The sequence below is a fragment of the Anguilla anguilla genome, chromosome 16 (assembly GCF_013347855.1).
Source record: "Anguilla anguilla isolate fAngAng1 chromosome 16, fAngAng1.pri, whole genome shotgun sequence".
Taxonomy (NCBI): domain Eukaryota; kingdom Metazoa; phylum Chordata; class Actinopteri; order Anguilliformes; family Anguillidae; genus Anguilla; species Anguilla anguilla.
Genome location: NC_049216.1, coordinates 8635329 through 8652788, shown reverse-complemented (window position 1 = coordinate 8652788; position 17460 = coordinate 8635329). Strand labels below are relative to the sequence as shown.

At 47.8% G+C, this 17460-nt stretch overlaps 1 protein-coding gene across 1 annotated transcript in view; it reads right to left on the bottom strand.

The window, feature by feature from the left end:
• The window catches only part of si:ch211-266k8.4 (TBC1 domain family member 10B), a 76172-nt gene that overhangs the window by 56668 nt on the left and 2044 nt on the right, over positions 1-17460 (bottom strand). Inside the window, exons 4-10 of the mRNA XM_035396449.1 lie at positions 16437-16629; positions 16128-16253; positions 14821-14944; positions 14410-14479; positions 12010-12124; positions 8044-8161; positions 1662-1777 (exon numbers count right to left, since the gene is read on the bottom strand). Of these exons, the coding sequence (XP_035252340.1) occupies positions 1662-1777; positions 8044-8161; positions 12010-12124; positions 14410-14479; positions 14821-14944; positions 16128-16253; positions 16437-16629 (862 nt within the window). The remainder of the gene's footprint in view (positions 1-1661; positions 1778-8043; positions 8162-12009; positions 12125-14409; positions 14480-14820; positions 14945-16127; positions 16254-16436; positions 16630-17460) is intronic.

Sequence of the window (17460 nt, the reverse complement as noted above, 5' to 3'; positions counted from 1 at the left end):
CATCCGAACACTGTCCCAGAGTTTTATTTTTAGGCACCCAGGGATCTTTCAGCTCCATTCAGCGGGCTGAGCTGTTTCGGGGGGGCGGCGGGGGGGGGGGGGTCACTGGCTCCAGGTCCTGATTTTAGTGACAGAGACGGTGGGAAGAGGACAAACGGGATGAGCGCCCGATGCTATCTGCGCGAGGGGGCTGGGGAGGGGCGGGGGGGGGGCGTTGACAAAGGGCCGCATTGTGAGCGCCCCCACGGCACAATCGCCCGAAATCCGATCCGCCGCGTGAGCGTCCCAAAGGGCCCCGATCTATCGCCGACTTGTCCGCATCTGACCGAACTAAATGTTTCCTAATTTGCGAGGGTAAAGGAGGTAAGTCCAGCGCTGTACAGGGGCTTTCATGGGCTGCGATGAACATGGAGTGGGGGGGGTTGGGGGTTGGGGGGGGGGGGTGCGGAGGAGGGGGACAAAGAGGCGCACTGTCCTCCCGTATACCTTCAGAGAGGTTTTAGGGGGGGGAAGTTAAACAGGCATTGATTTTTGTCCTGCAATAATGGATGGTAGGGACAGATATGCACTCCACCTACAAACACACACACACACACACACACACACACACACACACTACACACACACACACCCTGCAGTTTGAGGAAAATACTTCCGCTAAAGACAGGCTTGTCTGGCTCGCCGTACTGCTGGTTGCTATAGACTCTGGGCCACAGTAGGCATCGTCCCCAGAGACCAAACCCGGCATGGCCGAGCCGTCTCGGGCTACACCTGTCAGACTTTCACACTTGACCTTCAATTCTCAACTGTCCAGCCATGCCTCCGGTTACACATTGAACGGGCCACAGAGGTCTACATGCATCTACATATATTGCTTTGTGCTTACCGAAAATAACAAACCAATCAATGGGTCATTTTCTCTGCTCGGTCTATACTACTTGGTGTGCGCACAAACATGGCATGAATAAAAAAATACTGATTGTTTATTTTTCACGGTCACTCAAGACAGATTTGACTTTTTTTAGCCGAATTAGCATTGGGAGCGTGTCCGCTGACTCAGGAAACACTGCTCCAGGTGACCCACAGTGACTGCCCAGCAGACTGCAGTGAGTGCGTATGGTGTAGACTACACAGTGTGCGGATGGTGTAGACGGGTGTGCAGAGTGTAGACTGTAGGTGTTGACTAGTGAGTATATGGTGTAGACTGCAGTGTGTGCGGGGTGTTGACTGTAGTGAGTATATGGTGTAGACTGCAGACATTAAACAGAGGTCCTGACTCACTGTGGTCATTAAAGATCCCATGACACTCAATGCAAAGAGTAGGAGGTCCCTGGTGTCTGCTCTCCACCTGCTAGCTAATCATCCCTTGATTTAATTGGCTAAGACTTGTTCTCTCCCTCTCCACCTCAGCTAATGTGTGATGACTGTTCTGGCACAAAATGGCTGGTGGGTGCTACACACATTGGTCGTGGGTGAGATGAGTTCTCACTCATTCTTGTAAAGCACTTTGAGTGCCTGAAAGTGCTAAATAAATGCAATGTTTCATTCATTAATTTCAGAGGGTATATGGTGTAGACTGTAGGGGGTAAATGGTGTTGACCTGTATTGAGTACATGGTGTAGAGTGCAGTGTCAGTGTACAGTGCAGACCGCACAGGGTACCTTGCTGGTGGCGTCCCTCGCCGGTCTCCTCCAGCACCAGGCCATTCATGCAGTCAATCTCCCACTCCTGCACCTCCGTGCCCCACAGAGCAGGGACCAGCACACAGTGCTGAGAGCTGGGGGGGGACAGACCAAGAGAGAGGGGGACGCATTACCACACTGTAAGACTGTAGGAACACAGATAGAGAGAGACAGAGAGAGAGAGAGGCCGTGTTACCACACTGTAAGACTGCAGGAAGACACACGAGAGCAGCAGACATGTTAGCACCACTCTACAGTATAGGGGGCCAATCACAGGAGAAGGGCTCCCTCACAAGTCAGTCATCTGCACTTGTCGGCAGTGGGTAGGGAAAGAAAGCACACGTGTCACTGATTTCACCTGCTGCTGGCCTGCAGCTGTCAGTAGTCTGTGACTGTCGGACCTCTGACACATCACAGGACTGACACTCACGTTGCCTTCCACGCCACTGGCTTTCTTCCTCGGCTAAACTTGATGCTCGGAGAAGCGCCGAGAAATGAACTCGATTCTATTGAACTGCTAGCGATTGGTGCTAGCGAGTCAATACTGCCAAATCATTAGAGCATAAAAATAGAGGTTCTTTTTCACATCTAAGAAACAAAAAAAAAAAGCAAGGCTGTTGTCCAGCAGTCAGATTAGCCCATCTCTGTTCACAGTAAAGGAGGGAGCCCCGTAAGACCACGCCCCCTGCCCCCCCCCCCCATACAGACAGCAGGCAGGGGAAGGGGGAGGGGCTATGTGTTCACTCATAATGAGGCCTTCCAGATGCCTTGAAATCTCGTAATGAGGGCCTTCCTGACCGGGAAAGACACAACAGAACGACCCGTTAACCCAGACTTAAGGTGGAAAGTCAGGTATCATTACAGAGCTCTGGGTTGCCGAGGAGAAGGAAACTAACGACATTCAAAATGGCTGAAATGTCGGAAATGAAATGAACATTTAACTGTTAAAAAAGGTCGTAACATCTATTTTGCTATTTCCAACACAACCAAACAATTAAACCAGAGTTATGGGCTACTTCGTCAAAAAGGTTGGCTAACTGTTGTCAAGTTATAGTTTTTCTATAGTTGTTGTCGAGCAAAATATGGATCTACTAAAGCAGGCCGCTGAAGTGGACAAATCCAGCTTTCATTACATTTTCATGCTCTGGATTACATGGGCTGAAACTAAACTAATTATAGCTGGACTTAGTAACTTTCCAGGTTACTAACAGTCTGTCAACTTCTCAAGCATTACATTACATTACATTTATCTAGCAGATGGTCTTATCCAGAGCAAATTAGAACATACAAAAACATGAGTGAATTCACCTGACAGCGCTAGATTTCTCTCACAACACTCCCAGATCATCAAGGATAGGTGCAGTATCACCAAAACATTTATGCCAGGAGCCAATTAAAATTCAAGTGTGGTTAAATGCAAGGGGTTTGAGAAGGGTACTCTAGATAGAGAAGACGGAAGAGAGGGGAACGGTGGTCCACATTCGTCAGACCCAAATGTAAATTTTTTTAAAACTTCACTTTGGGGTGGTGGGGACACCAGATGGAGGAAAGTTGAGTCCTTAATCAGTTTACTGCATATCGCAGCTGGACTTCTCCACTTTGCACATCACAGATTGGATTAGGTGATATGAGAAGCTGTCACGGTACAGGTGGCGGTACAGAGCCTGGGCACACCCGATATCCTGGGGTCATGACCCTAAACCCCCCCCCCCCCCCCCCCCCCCCCCCCCCCCCCCCCCCCCCCCCCCCCCCCCCCCCCGGCATTAAAGGCACCCCCCAGAACAACAGGTTGCAGCATAGTATAATATATGATACCTGAGATTAAGACCAGAGACTCACAGGCTCTTCAGAGGACAATCAATTGCCAAGTCTTAGGAGGGTAAAAAGATAAAATTATGCAATGTTATTTACGAGTAAGCGACCAGTGTATTACAGTATACAGTAAATGGATTATTTTCACAGCCTCTGGCTCTCATTAGTCATTTGGATAAGCAGTGAACAATGTCACGCTTCACCATCAGAATCCGGAAAAACAATCCCAGTCTGGGGAAAAAAACAGGTTTCAAGGGGGCCCCTAATATTCCCAAAGCCTGTACTTTACCATTAGCCACGTCAGACAAATACAAATCTGCCTGGCTGGATCCTTAACCAATTGGTTTTCCCTTTCCATGACCAATCATCATCCTGGTTTAACTGCAGTGTGGGTAAGGGGGGGGGGGAGACACCATGTTCACTGTATCATCAAGTCCACCTTAAAAAGGCCAGTGATTGACAGGGTTAGGGAAACCAATCGTGCAGCAGGTCGACTGCATCCTTATAGGGCTGCAGCTTCGAAGAGCGTGTCATGGGCCACACTCTGATTATCATGGAGATCCATCACACAGACCGCAAGGGAACTGCAAACACAGGTCATAACGGAGACTGTGAGGAGGAAGAATCTGGAACGAATGAATTCACTGGTCTCCATGGGGGCACTGGAAAACGAGTGTGGAAATTCAATATTGGCGCTGCCAAGTCCAGCAGCAACACGTGCATTTGAGCCGATTGATTAAGGAGCTTTACCTGCAGGCTCCTCATATTTGGAAATCATTGTCACCATTCAGTGGGAATGTACCCTCGTGGCATTTCAAAGACAATTATTCCGGAAAATCCATTGAAATGTATAACAACATATGTGTGCATTTGCTGGGTTGGGGGGGGGGGGGGGGTCCATGCAGAGAGAACTATGGGTATCAGTTTAGTACAAATAACACAGTTTAGCGTGATGTCCGAATTGCTGGGCTACCCAGCGGGATTAGACTCCAGACCGTGGGCCCATCCACACACCAGAACCAGAACGATGCCTTAACTGGATCAGCCACCCAGCAGCCCTCTCTTCTGTTCTTGGTGGCTTAAAGCCAGACAGCGGAATGACTCTGCACAGAGGCACATCAGCAGCGTTGAAACAATGAAACAATGCTGCTCTAAGGTTTGGGGCAATTAGCTTTGCAGTAATCTTATAGGTGCCTCACCCTTTACTGCACAAGCTACATTATTCATTTAGCATTTAAAACCTTGTTATGGCGTGATGACCAATGCAAACTGACGCTAACCACTGGATCAATTGCGGAAACTTGAATCTGCCAATCTCCCCTCTTAACATACGATACGAGTGTGATTGTGAGGGATTTATTATGTACAGTACAATTATTTTGTACGACTCTTGTCCAGGCAAAGTCAACAAGAGTAAAACAACACTAACACAAGTAATGCATCACAAAAGGCATATCTTGGGTCCACAAAAAATCCTTACTTTTAAATAGCTATACATAAAGAACCACAGAAAGCAAACCGTAAGATATTATTCATTTGAGTTTGTTGGCATAAAGAAACAATGTAATTGTTGCAGTATATTAAACTAAATACATAGTTTAAGTGCCAGGTGTGGAGGATCAAGCTGACTATCTAATCAGAGGTGTTGTAGGTACAGAACAGACTCCATGACCTGACCTGCCGGTGACTGGACTGGAGTTCAGAGCGGTTGTCATGACAGCTCTGCGCTGGGGGCTCCAAGTCCCACCCGCTGGCCAATCACAGGCCCAAGACATTAAGTGCATTAGCTTACAATTAGGGCAAGCCCCGCTGTTCAAACGGCACTTTGAAGTCCCCCAACATCTGGAGAAGATGGGAGCGCTCGAGACAAATTGGTTTTTGGAACGCGGGCCGAATTTCCTCCGCACATGGCGAGCGGAGTCCCGCCGTCGCGGTGAAATGCAGCTCCCGGCTCTCAGCCTCATTTGATTTAATGGCGATCTCTAATTGACTGTTGGCGTTCGCAGATGGAGCAGAACATTCGGAAAAATTATAGGGAAAAAGAAAGACTCGTCCCTCTCGCTCTGACACACTGAAACCGTTGGTCTACATTGATTAACGATTTGAGAATCTCTGCATTTTGAGGTCAGTAATAAATAACTCGTGCGCATCATCCTCGCGATGCCCACCCTTATTACTGCACTTCAGCTCTCAGTATTACTGTGATTGCGCTGGTCTTTGTCAAAGGTTTTAGGAAAGTAATGGGACAGGCTTGAAAGCTTATTGGTTTCAGAATGTTCTTCAGCTTTCCTGTAATTGCTAGGTTTATTCCTTTTTTATCATCTGCAGTAAAACGGCAGAGGGGAAAAACAAAGTTTGGTGGGGAGACCGTGGAGAAACGAAAGACCGCTGGTTCGTACGTGGACGCCAGTCTGTGCCAGAAAGCGCCAAGCAGCGACCTCGCCAGCGGTGATAAAAATAGGGGGGGGGGGGGCGACACCGCAGAGAGGACTGTATTGGGAATGGGCAAACGATCAATGGGCTGCCCGAAAACGCAAAAGAAACCGAAACGCTTTGAAAAACAATCCAGTTAACTTCTGCTAACGACATTGGCTTCTCGCGTTCTCTCCGGATTTCGTGCGCACAGGAGAACGAACTATCCAACCTAAACTATAGACCATACCTTAATTAATCTTACTCATAAACAAAAAGGCTAACCCTTTGTCGCAGGTCTGATGGCACGTATCTCTCTGATCACATCAATTCGATAGTAGCGTCACATGGCTGCGTCTTTCTTAAATGCAACCATGTTAAATACACCCTTTAAATAGCTTTGGTTAAAAGAGACTCCAAATACAGTAGCCTACTTGTTCGTTTAAATTTTAGGGGGTGTCAGCTAAGGCCCACAGTTCAGCACAGACGTCCCGCTCTCTCCGTTTGGAAACACCATATTTCAAATCAAAACTAAATGTTATTATTTTCCTGGTCATGAATCTTCAAAAAGGAAAAATAGACCTTAAAACTGTAGCTTCATGAACACTTTAAATGCCGTTAAAAAGTGCAATTGCACTGCGATTGATTGGGTCTTTAATTTTTCCAGCCACGCTACGATGGAGCCGGGAGCGCTCTGTAGCCTACCGGCGAGCAGACTCCGCAGTCGGTGCGGTGGTGTAAAGCAGAGCGGAAAAGCAAACGAGGTTTAATCAGCGAAAGGCCCAGTCACTGGCTTTACAGGCACAGCCCACAGACGGGGGAGCATGGCACCGTTGCCGTAGTTACCGTCGCCAACTCCACCCACTGACCCAAACCGGTGGATGAGAAACGGCCCTTTACGGGCTAACAATAAGCGGAAAGGCTTTAGCGAGCTAGAGAGACCTGTTTTCCGTCAATTTCCTATCAACTAAGGGCCGCGCTCTGATTACAGAAACCTGTTTAAAAGAGCAAGGTCTCTCTCTCTCCCCCCCTCTCCCTCTCACTTCTATTTAATCCTTTATTGCCATCGCGTATTTAAGACTGCATATGGCCAAAGCATGTGCATTTGTCATAACAACTATTGTCATGGCAGTCCATGTTACAATGGTAACAAAAACAACCATTAAGAGGAGCAACAACATGAATTTAAATCAGTAATAAAATCATGTGTACAACTGTAACACTTAACTCCCTTTAACTCTGGCTCTTGCTCTAGTTTATCTGTCTGAACAAAACCATGAATTTCAGCAGCCGTTTCCTTACACAAAGCATGATGAAAACATTTATTAAAGCAGGGAGCTTAAAAACTCAAATAAAATGAGGGTGTCCTTCTGTATCGGCGATCGTGTGCGATCGTGAGCCAAGACAAGCCCCTTTGTTTGCTGTGAGGTTGCCAAGGAAACGTCTAAGAATAAATAAAAAATGTTGATCTCGTGCCAAAGTTAAACCGATTGACTAGACTGCCATATCGGAGGTCAGAGCTACCAGACGGTGTGCTGCTGAGAGCTTTCAACACCAATTATCAAAATATAAATTCGTTTAAACTCGTTTTGAATGTAATATGAAATTATCCACTTAGTTTTGTATGCGGTGATCTAAATGCTCGCAATAATCCACCGTAAAAAAGTCTGTCTTAAGTATTTAAGTCTTGTAATGAGACCTAAAACTATAATTTCTTTCTCTCAAATGGAAAGTATTAGCTTGTGTAAAGCCACTTTTTTGCATTTTGCACTCTCTATCCTCCTTAACTGGCTGCTTCTCCATTGGGAACCAGAGAATTCTAATTTAGGTTATACAACAATCTTTCTCCAAAAAATACTACATGTGATCATGACCAAACAGTTAAGTCAAGTTTGTGGTTCCTTCAGATAAATTTTAACAAATTGTTTTTTGAGACCACTGGAATTGGGCCACATCTAGGCCTGACTCAGTGACCAATAAGGTCAGAGATCTCCAATCCCAGCAGCCAGGCCTCCCATTGGTCAGGTATACTGCTCTCATGCCGCAGGCTGAGGTGAGAGCAGTCACTCTCTGTGAAACCTGGATTCGTTGTGCTCATTCGCTGCGGTTCACCGGGCGCGGGGGGGGTGACACTCACACTTCCACGGGCACTCGCAGCAGGGTGGGCAGCATCAGGCCCTCGTCCGTCATCTGCAGGAGGCGGGGCTCCAGGAGCTCCAGCACGGCCAGCCCCACGCGGAACACGGCCAAGAGACCTGGAGAGACAGGGAGGGTGAGAGATAGGGAGGGGGAGAGAGAGAGAGAGAGAGAGGGGAAGAGAGAGAGAGGGAGGAAGGGAGAAAGACAGGGAGAAAAAGGGGGTCAGAGTGGAAGGGGAAGAGAGAGGGAGTGGGAGAGAGCTTTGAGACTAAGTGCACCACTGGGCTGTGATTATAAATTTATGTTCGTGTTTATATATATTTGTGTGTGTGTTTGTGTGTATATATAGCATTAATAATAGCATAAGCGTTATCAAATTGCTATTTATTATTTATTTCTAAATGTGCGTACACAGAGTGTGTGACTCATGTTTGAAGCAAAACACACCTGTGGCCTTCTGGAAAACCAGCTGGGGAAAGACTGCATGAGATGCTAAGTGAACGGAACGGACGCAGACGGACGAGATGCATGCTGTGCTGTTTACGCACTGCTGACGCACCGTTTACGCACTGCGGCCACCAAGCCTGCGATATAAGAGAGCCTTTGAGTATCCGTCGCTTACGGTAACATCCACGAGCGTTCGATGTGTGGGGAGCAGTGGTTCCAAGTGAAATATTTCCAGGTTTAACCTGTCAGTTTCACAGTCCCCCCACCCCACAGCCCTGGCCCAGACAAGGAGAAGAAACATCGCCCTGTCTGTTTTGGGCTTGAGTACCCAACGCTCCGCCTGCCGATCGGGCGTTTCTGAAGGACTCCTATTCCAGAGGGGGAAAGGACCCCGGTGACCTGTTAACAGCGGCGATGGGGGACGAACGCGCGTCAGAGCGGGAGGGGTCGAAAGGCGGAGAGCGGCGAAATCTGGGGTCACCATTAATCGCCGCTTCACACCGAGCTCAGTGGCACAGAAACGGGAGCTTTGCGGAGCACCATTCGCCCAAAGCACCGACCAATCAGAACCGCCCTCTCGGGTGCAAGCGCTTACCATTAGCAAATTCTCACATATCGTCGTCATTTAAAGCGATAAATGAGTTGGGAGGAGCGCTTGCACCCCAGGTGCCCTCAACAACCCAGCTGGGAATGAACCAGTCCACCAGCTTTAAAATGTAGCATCCTAGCATATGTACGCTACGCTTAAATGTAGCATAAAGCTCCAGACTGGGAGAAAGGGGGGGCGCTGGCTCCGCAGTGGGGGTTTCTCTACGACGAGCCGCCCCCGGTGTGGGCCTAAAGGGGGCGCCGAGGCCTCACAGACGCATTCGGCTGACGGGGCCATCGTTTCCCTCACAGAACAGAAGGCGAGGCGACAGAGATGGAAGTGATCGTACACTTTTAGGACCAATCTCCAGCAGAAGGTCTCTCGCCTCTGAGTGAACGTTCTAGAACAGCTACCAAGTTGAAGTTAGTTAATCGCCCTATTTTTCTACAGCTCTCTTTCTCTCCTGAACAAACAAGCTTTGGGGAGGTGGGGGGAGGGGCATCGTAAGCCTTGAAATAAAACTAATAAAGCTATAATAACAATGAGTCAAATTTAAGGGAGAGGAGTCTGAGAAAAAAAATCTAATTACGGGTGGATATAAAGTTATAAATAAATTGAAATTACCTCATTTGCTTAAGAAGAAAATTAAAACATACATTCAAATTTTCTCTCTCCGAGATCATATTCCTAAACTTTTACTCAGCTTTGTTACCTCGTAAGCTTTTTGCTAAATTTACCTCAAAAAAATACTTCCATTTAGCTTATGAAAATGTAATATAAACGGTAAAATTCACATCATTTTTAAAAATATGATGCTCATAATGGCATTTGTTGCCTGTCACTGTCTCCAGAACGTACACAGCCCACAAAAGAGAGCTGTCACTCTGACAGACTGCTCAGTGAAGAAGTGACCGATTGGGAAAAAGGACACGAGTCCATTGGAACGACCTGCTGTTTGATATGCGATAGGACTAGCCGCTAAGAGTAACTCTGTGTTGGTTTAACGTTTTGTGAAAGAGCCTTTGGTCCAAGCCACCAGCAAGCTTTTTTAAAAAAAAAAGGAGGCTCTGTTGGAAGTGAGCCAAGGGTAAACAGTCCCTATGGCACTAACATTCTAGATCTGAAAGTTAGTCTGCAACACCGTGCCATGATGTGAATAAGAGACTCTCAGCAGGAAGGGATTACCCACGATGCCCTGTTTCTTCAGGCGTTATCGGGGCTGCTCTGATCTTCACAGTTATATTTAGACATTTAGCAGATGCTCTTATCCACAACCATTTACAAAAGTGCAAACATAAAGGTTTAGGCAAGGAACAGAGCCAATGGCGAGTCAGCAGTGTCACAACTGATACTGGCAGATAGCAGCACATCGACAACATAATGTCAAGTGCTATGGTTCGTACAAGAGAGAGATTGGGATTGTAGGCCTTTAAGGAGCAATACAGGTTTGAGGCTTTAGTGTTTAGTGTATCAGGGGTAGGGTGATTAATAAACCCATAATAAATGTGTTAGGAGCGTCATTATTTCACAAAATTCGCTCACAAACCGAAATGGAGGCACCATATTTCCTTACCATAGAAGAAGCACGCTTAAAAGTGCCAATTCATCCAAGCCAGTCCCCTACATTTTAAATGCTATTCTTAGCCCCTTGTCTTAGTGGACAAATGGACCCATTGGTTCAGAATAAGTTTGTTGAAACACAAGTAAAAGCGGTGACCTATATTATCTTGTAAAACATTTTTTTTCCTTGACACTATTATCAGCAGAACATACATTTTTGCCATATTGTTCATATTCAGACATGACACTTGTGTGAATGGTGATACTTATTCAGGATAGTTTCACTTTTAAGTCAGCTCGTAATGTGCGATGTCTCCGTCGTTAGCCGTTTCAGAAGGCTTTATGGGGGTCTCCTGCGGTGTTGTTCGCAACCCCAACTCATCCGTAGCGAGTGGTAAACGCATACGAGTGGAGGAAGACGGGTATGGCACACGTGAAGGAGATGCTGGCACAAACATCGGTGAACCAGTTGAGGCACGAATCAGCTGAACATGCGTGTGTAACATGGAGTTCGACCGTAGACCTGAGAACCCATCCACCGCTGCAGGAGAAGAATCCTAGGAGCAACACTAAAAAGCCTTTCGATTCATGTTGAGTGTTTTCATTAAAATGTCACGGGATAGTTTCACGCAAGTTACGTAATCAGTCGATCTCTGTTCCACATCCGAATGCAGATGTGCCGCCTCGCTCCCAGCCCGGCTGCAGCCGGCGCCTCCGCAGCGGGGACCAGATGTGCCCCGGCCCGGCCGCTCGACCGCGCTTTCAACCGCCGCTTCGTTCGATTCGCGCTCCAAATCCCAGAGGCCTTCAAATTGGCTGCTCGACGCCCAGCGTCGTTCCCTCAGATTATCCAGGTATGCCTTTTGGCCGATCCAAGACTTGCAGAACGCCCCCCCCCCCCCCCCAACAAACGCGAACGGGGACGCGTGTGCTGTCCCAAGGGCCAAGGCCGGACGTTTCCAGGGTCGGCCATCGACCGTTCGCATCGACCGTTAGCGAACACCGCCGGCGGACGCTAATAAAAGCGGAGTTTAACGTTTGATTGATGGGACACACGTTAAACAGATCAACCCGTCTCCGAGCAAGAGAGAAAAACACCCGCGAGGGTTCCGCCTCCCTAATCGCCAATTAACGGCTGTACGTCGATCAAAACGGGCCAGCCCGTCTGAAAAAACGAGCGCGGAGGCTAATCTCAGCTCCTGACTGCCTCTGCGTTTCCGGACAGCCCGGTGAGTTCATGCGCTTCTTACGTTTTGAGACGGCGGGGTTTTTCGCCGGAGCGAGGCATGCGATTGGGCCGGGGGAATACAGGGCGCTGAGGGTTAAGGGGGGTGGGGGTGGGTGGGGGGGGGTGGTTACGGGTCTCACCCTGCAGCATGATGAGGTCCCACACGGCCAGCACCGAGTCCCAGCAGGGCAGGGAGGTGAAGAGCGTCAGGAACCAGGGCATCACAAAGTGCAGCGACGACACCCCCAAATCCTCCTGAGAGAGAGGGGGGAGGGGGGGACGAAGAGAGAGAGAGACAGAGAGGAGGGAGAGGCAGAGAGAAATAAGGAGAGAGAGAGAGAGAATGCACATCTTTTTACTACACAGCACAGTAGCGTGGTGTAACAGCTGTGTACTATACTTCATGGTCTAGCTAATGAGGCACTTCATTTTGTTCTTGTGTACATTCGCAGAGAAAAAGAGAGAGACCGAGAGATCGGTATGGGGGAGAGATAGGGACAGAAGATAGAGACAGAAAACAGGGACAGAGAGAGAGAGAAAGAGAAAGAGAGAAGGGTAAAGAGAAAGAGAAGGGTAAAGAGATCACTATTATTTGCTGTGTCAGAGCCACAGTATCCTCATGTCTGCAGTAATTCTGCCCTGTGTTAGGACAGTAACACCCCAATACTGCTGATCTCTGTCCTTCAGACGTGACGCTGGAATCACCGGCTGGCTGGGCCTCAGAGTGGACCCACAGGGCTCCTGCTCCTCCTGTTAGAGGAGACCGGCTGAGAGGGCTGCAGATGAGCCAATCCAAAGGGAGAACAGAGTGAGGCCCCGGTGCATGCTGGGACATTCTGCCCATCCACTACTAATTGCACCGCCGCAAGATCTCGTTTAGGCTACCGTGTTCAAAGCGGACAGCCTCCAAATCTTTAAAGCAGGATGGGCAGACACCGCTTAAGCATGCCAAACCCATCCCAGATTTTCTGAATTTATGATCACATCAGATAAAATCTCAATGAATATGTAACATCTTTTTTTTTTCTTGTCCAGGATCTGCTATCCTTGCCAAAAAAAATTACCTCGGAGCAAAAATCGCTCGCTCTCACTCGGGAACGCATTAGTGCTCTTTAACAGCCAGACGAAGTGCGTCTCTTGGCCATCTGTTCCAGGCAAAAGCGACTCTGAAGTGTTTCTCACACCGGCTCCCGTTCTCACGTTCTCCGCGGCCAATCACGCGCACCTTTGCCCGAGTCCGCCCGTGACCCGGGGCGAACGAGATGGGAGGCCAGGGGGGGCTTGATGATTAAGGCACTCAACCACACCCTTTTAAGGTGCGAGATCACAAACCTGCGATTAGAATGTTCTTAACTGAACGTTCTAATGCTGATGTCACAGTCACTACTGGTAACCGAAAGGCATGGGGTTCTAGAACACTAAGTGAATTTTGGGGAAAAAAAACAAAAAACATTCCAAAAAGCCTACTCTTCAAAGGTTTAATCTCAATCGTGCCAGGGCACATTGAACAGTGTAAAAGGACGGTGTGTAATGTGTAAAATCACAAAGCGTCCTGAGGTTGGGAATTGGCAAAAAAAAAAACATTCAATGCATGACTGCTTTCTGATACCAGACAATTGAGAATTCAATCCTCAATCAAGCTGGATTCACTACAGACCTGGGGCAGATAACTGAAACACCAATTACAAATCTGTAGACACCAGCAAATTCCAGTAGATTACTGTCAATTTGAAAAGATAGCTAAATTTTCACCCAGATTCAGAACAGAGCTCTTCTTTCTTATGATTGCACACATTTCGTCAAAGATTTTTAAGGCATAACGCAGAGCTTTTTTCACTTTACCAGCTTCAAGTTAAAGCATTTCAGCTGCTTATTTGATGCAGGTCTGGGCATTGGCCATCTTTCAGACCAGGCCTGGTGTCCTGTCCAGTGCAAATGCACATGCACTGAGCAGCTCGCATTCACTTCCTCCATAAAACCGGAAGGTTCTAGCCTCAGGTTACTAGCCCACAGCCTTACATTACTGAGGCTGACCAGGCTGGCACTCCGATCGGAGGGAAGCTCGCCGACGTGCTCTGCGTGTCCATCGCTAACGAACCAATCGCCGGTCACTCCCGACAAATCATGATCGCGTGTGGGCGGGGCTCCAGCCGGCGACGACTCAAGCCGACTCAGCGCCGCTACTCGGGGCGACCTGCTCCGATTCCAAATCCCGTGCGCGCCCGCCGCAACACCGCGCTGCCGTTACGCAACTCGGCTTGACCTCATTTTTACCGGCTCGGGGACCACAGACGGAAGCTTCGCCAAATCCAGGCACTCACGCAGAGACGCGTCTGAGGAAACTTCGGCTCTCCCTGCCAAATTCGCCCTAGTGACGCAAACATCCACTGACCAAAGCCGATTAAAAACCTGGTAGGACCGACGAGGCTGCAGGAGCCCAATCTGAGCCGCCGCAACTGTGCGGACACAGAGGGGAGGCGAAGGTGTCTGGCACCCGTGCCCTTTGAGCCAGTGCTGCTGTGGAAGAGGCCATCGCTCACTATGTGCTGGGAGAGCTGGGGTTTTCTGTGCTTCAGGAGCTGGTGGAAGACCCTCGCCTGGTGCTGGATCCTACCAATGAGAAAAGACGGCAGGATCAGGAAGGCCACACCCCCTCCGCCTTTGGGAAATGCAAAAAAAAAAAAAAAGAAGCACGCTGTTCCATTTCACGATTTTCAGCAAATGTCTCGGAGACCTTCGATGGAAAACAGAACCTACTGCTTTCCCGGGAAACATTTCTCATGCCATCAATATGTGGAATATGAGCAACTAAATAGAATAGTAACTCAGCACCCCCACTTTAACCATCTCCACCCCATCAAAGCAGTTCCTGAAAAACAGACAAAACCTATAGTGCATTAGCATGTCCAAGTGGAGCCTGCTCGTGAATTAATTGGACTGAGAGCCCTTACTTGTCCAGTGAGTGGTCAAACAGCCCTGACAGGTATTTAGGTTTCTCTAACAGTGCCACAAGAGCCCAGAATGCCTCCTCCTCAGCCAGGTTCATGAGAAGCACTGCTGCGATGTAGGACATTCCTAGACAAACAAAAAGAGAGACAAATACAGCAACATGTCTTACCTGCAAGATTTTCTCTGTCCCGCTATACAGTATTTTGCATTTTTAATTTAGAGCTCGTGATTTGGGTGCAACGGCCCAGGAACGCGTAAACTGTAGGCTGCTGCCACCCTGTGGCCAAAAATTACCACCATTCAAAAACCAGACATAGTTTTCATACCGTCAACTGACACTGAAAAATGCACAGCCAAATCATTTATGATTTTTACTAGTGTTTGTTTAATGAAGATGTATACATTCCAATTTTGACCCCCCCCCCCCCCCTCTTCTTGCCAAACAGATTTTTCCCAGCACTCATTGACACAACTTCTGCAATCTTTTGAGGCGACAGCAAAGCAAGCGCTCTCCTCTGAAGCATGTGATGTCAGCAGCCGATTCTTATCGTGCGGCAATTCACAAGTCAGGCTCGCACAGACATGAGTCAGAGGAAGACGCTTCACCTGCAGCCTAACGAGCAGACCAGTAATCCCGGGAGACTGAAACACTCCCATCCCTGAGTGACACTAGAACCAACTGAACATCACTGAGCAGTCAGCACGGGGGTGGTCCGAATTCCTCACCTGGCTATATGGCCCTATCCATACACCAGAACAGTGCCTTAACTGTATGAGCCATCCAGTAGCCATTACAATCCAGTTCTTAAAAGTATTCCTTTTACCATAAAGAAAACATCCACGCTATTCTCACTGTTGTTTAAGATAGTAAATAGTAAAATAAAATTTTACAATAAAACATGTATCACAATGGCAGAGATTAGAAACATAAGTCCAGGCATTCACCAAGCATTTTATCAAACATTATCAAGACATTCATTAATCTGTATTTGACAGGGAAACAAATTCACACACATATATTATTGCTTATAGTATATTTAACCAGGGTCAGCTTGTATAAAAAGCAAACAGAAAACAAGTGGGATTTATAAAACGGTACAAAGCACGAAAACATTCAACACATGAATAGTCTGCATTGTTGTGAAAAATAAATTAAAATAAAATTTTTAAATTAATAAATAAATAAAAATAGAAAAAAATGAGTACAAATAAAATTTATTGTACACAAAAAAGAAAGAAAGAAAGAAATATTACTAAAGATCTGTGTGGACCTGTCTGTTGTAACGCAGGTGTGCAGTGGCAGACTCACCTTGGCAGTAGCCAATGAGCGGGTTGTACCTGGCGTAGGCGGTCAGCACTCTGAAGAGCTTGGCCTGGCCTTCGATGGCCTCTGCAGAGTCCCCCATGAGGGAGCGGTGGGTGGGAAACGACCTCTCTGAACACAAAACGCGCGATTAGCAAAAAAAAAAAAAAAACAATATTTTTTTACCTCATGAACCTGAGCAGCCTTTATTTCATCACGTTTAGTGTTCCTCCGCTACAGCTGTGACAGTTTCCTGGATTTGCATATTTAAAACGGCAAGCGGAGAGTGGGGGGCGAGTGACGGAGGGCACTCACGGAGGTCCAGCGCTATCTGACGGAAGATGGCCACGTCGCTGCAGGAGAAGACCGAGGCCTCGGGGGGCTGGGGGGGCGAGGGGGCGCACCCCATCTCGTTCTCGGTCTCGCTGAGGGTGGCGATGGCCGAGAGGATGCTGTACTCGCTCACCCCCAGGTCGACCAGGGGCCCCCGGATCTCCTTCAGGCACTTCTGCGCAACGGAGAGAGCGAGGCTGTCGCTTCAAAAACGCTTTCCCTTTAACGGAGTGCGACAACTCCGATAACATGGATGGACCTTGAACTCAAATCAGCGCCTGCTGGTTTTCCTTGCGTTTCTGTGCTTAAACGTTTCATTCTTTCCTCAGTTGTTGACTGGCCACACACCCTGTTTCTAAGGCCTAAATTGGCCGCCGATTAAAAAGGAAATTACAAAAACCTGTAGGCACTGTGGCCTTCCAGGACTGTGCTTTGGAGCCTTTTCAGGCACTGGAGACGCACGCAACATGCTAACGAAAGCAAAGACGGTGCTAGAAGCGACACGTTTCATCCGAAGCCTTCCTCTGGCTACAGATGTCTTTTTCTCCACAAGAGTTGGCATACACTGTTATTATAGTCTTTAAAGTAAGCATCTTTAAAATGCAAGTTCTGCTTTCCCTTTATTGGCTAGCTCTGAGCCATTTGCGCACCGTTTCACCAAACTTTGTGTCATTATTTCTGGGAAAAAACCTTAGCAAAACAAATGCAAATTCAGCAAACCCTAACCATTCTGCCTTGGGCAAGTTAAATCACCTTTCCAGTCAGTTTTCCACCCCTCTTCTGATTGCGTGCTGTAGTATACAGTGATTGTGAAGAATTGTGAGCGGTAGAATGTAGTATAATGCGTAAGGAGCTAGTCTTGTAACCTAAAGATCACAGGTTCGATTCCCAGGTAGGACACTGCCGTTGTACCCTTCAGCAAGGTACTTAACCTGCATTGCTTCAGTGTATAATCAGCTGTATAAATGGATGCAGTGTAAGTGCTACGTATAAGTTGTGTAAGTCT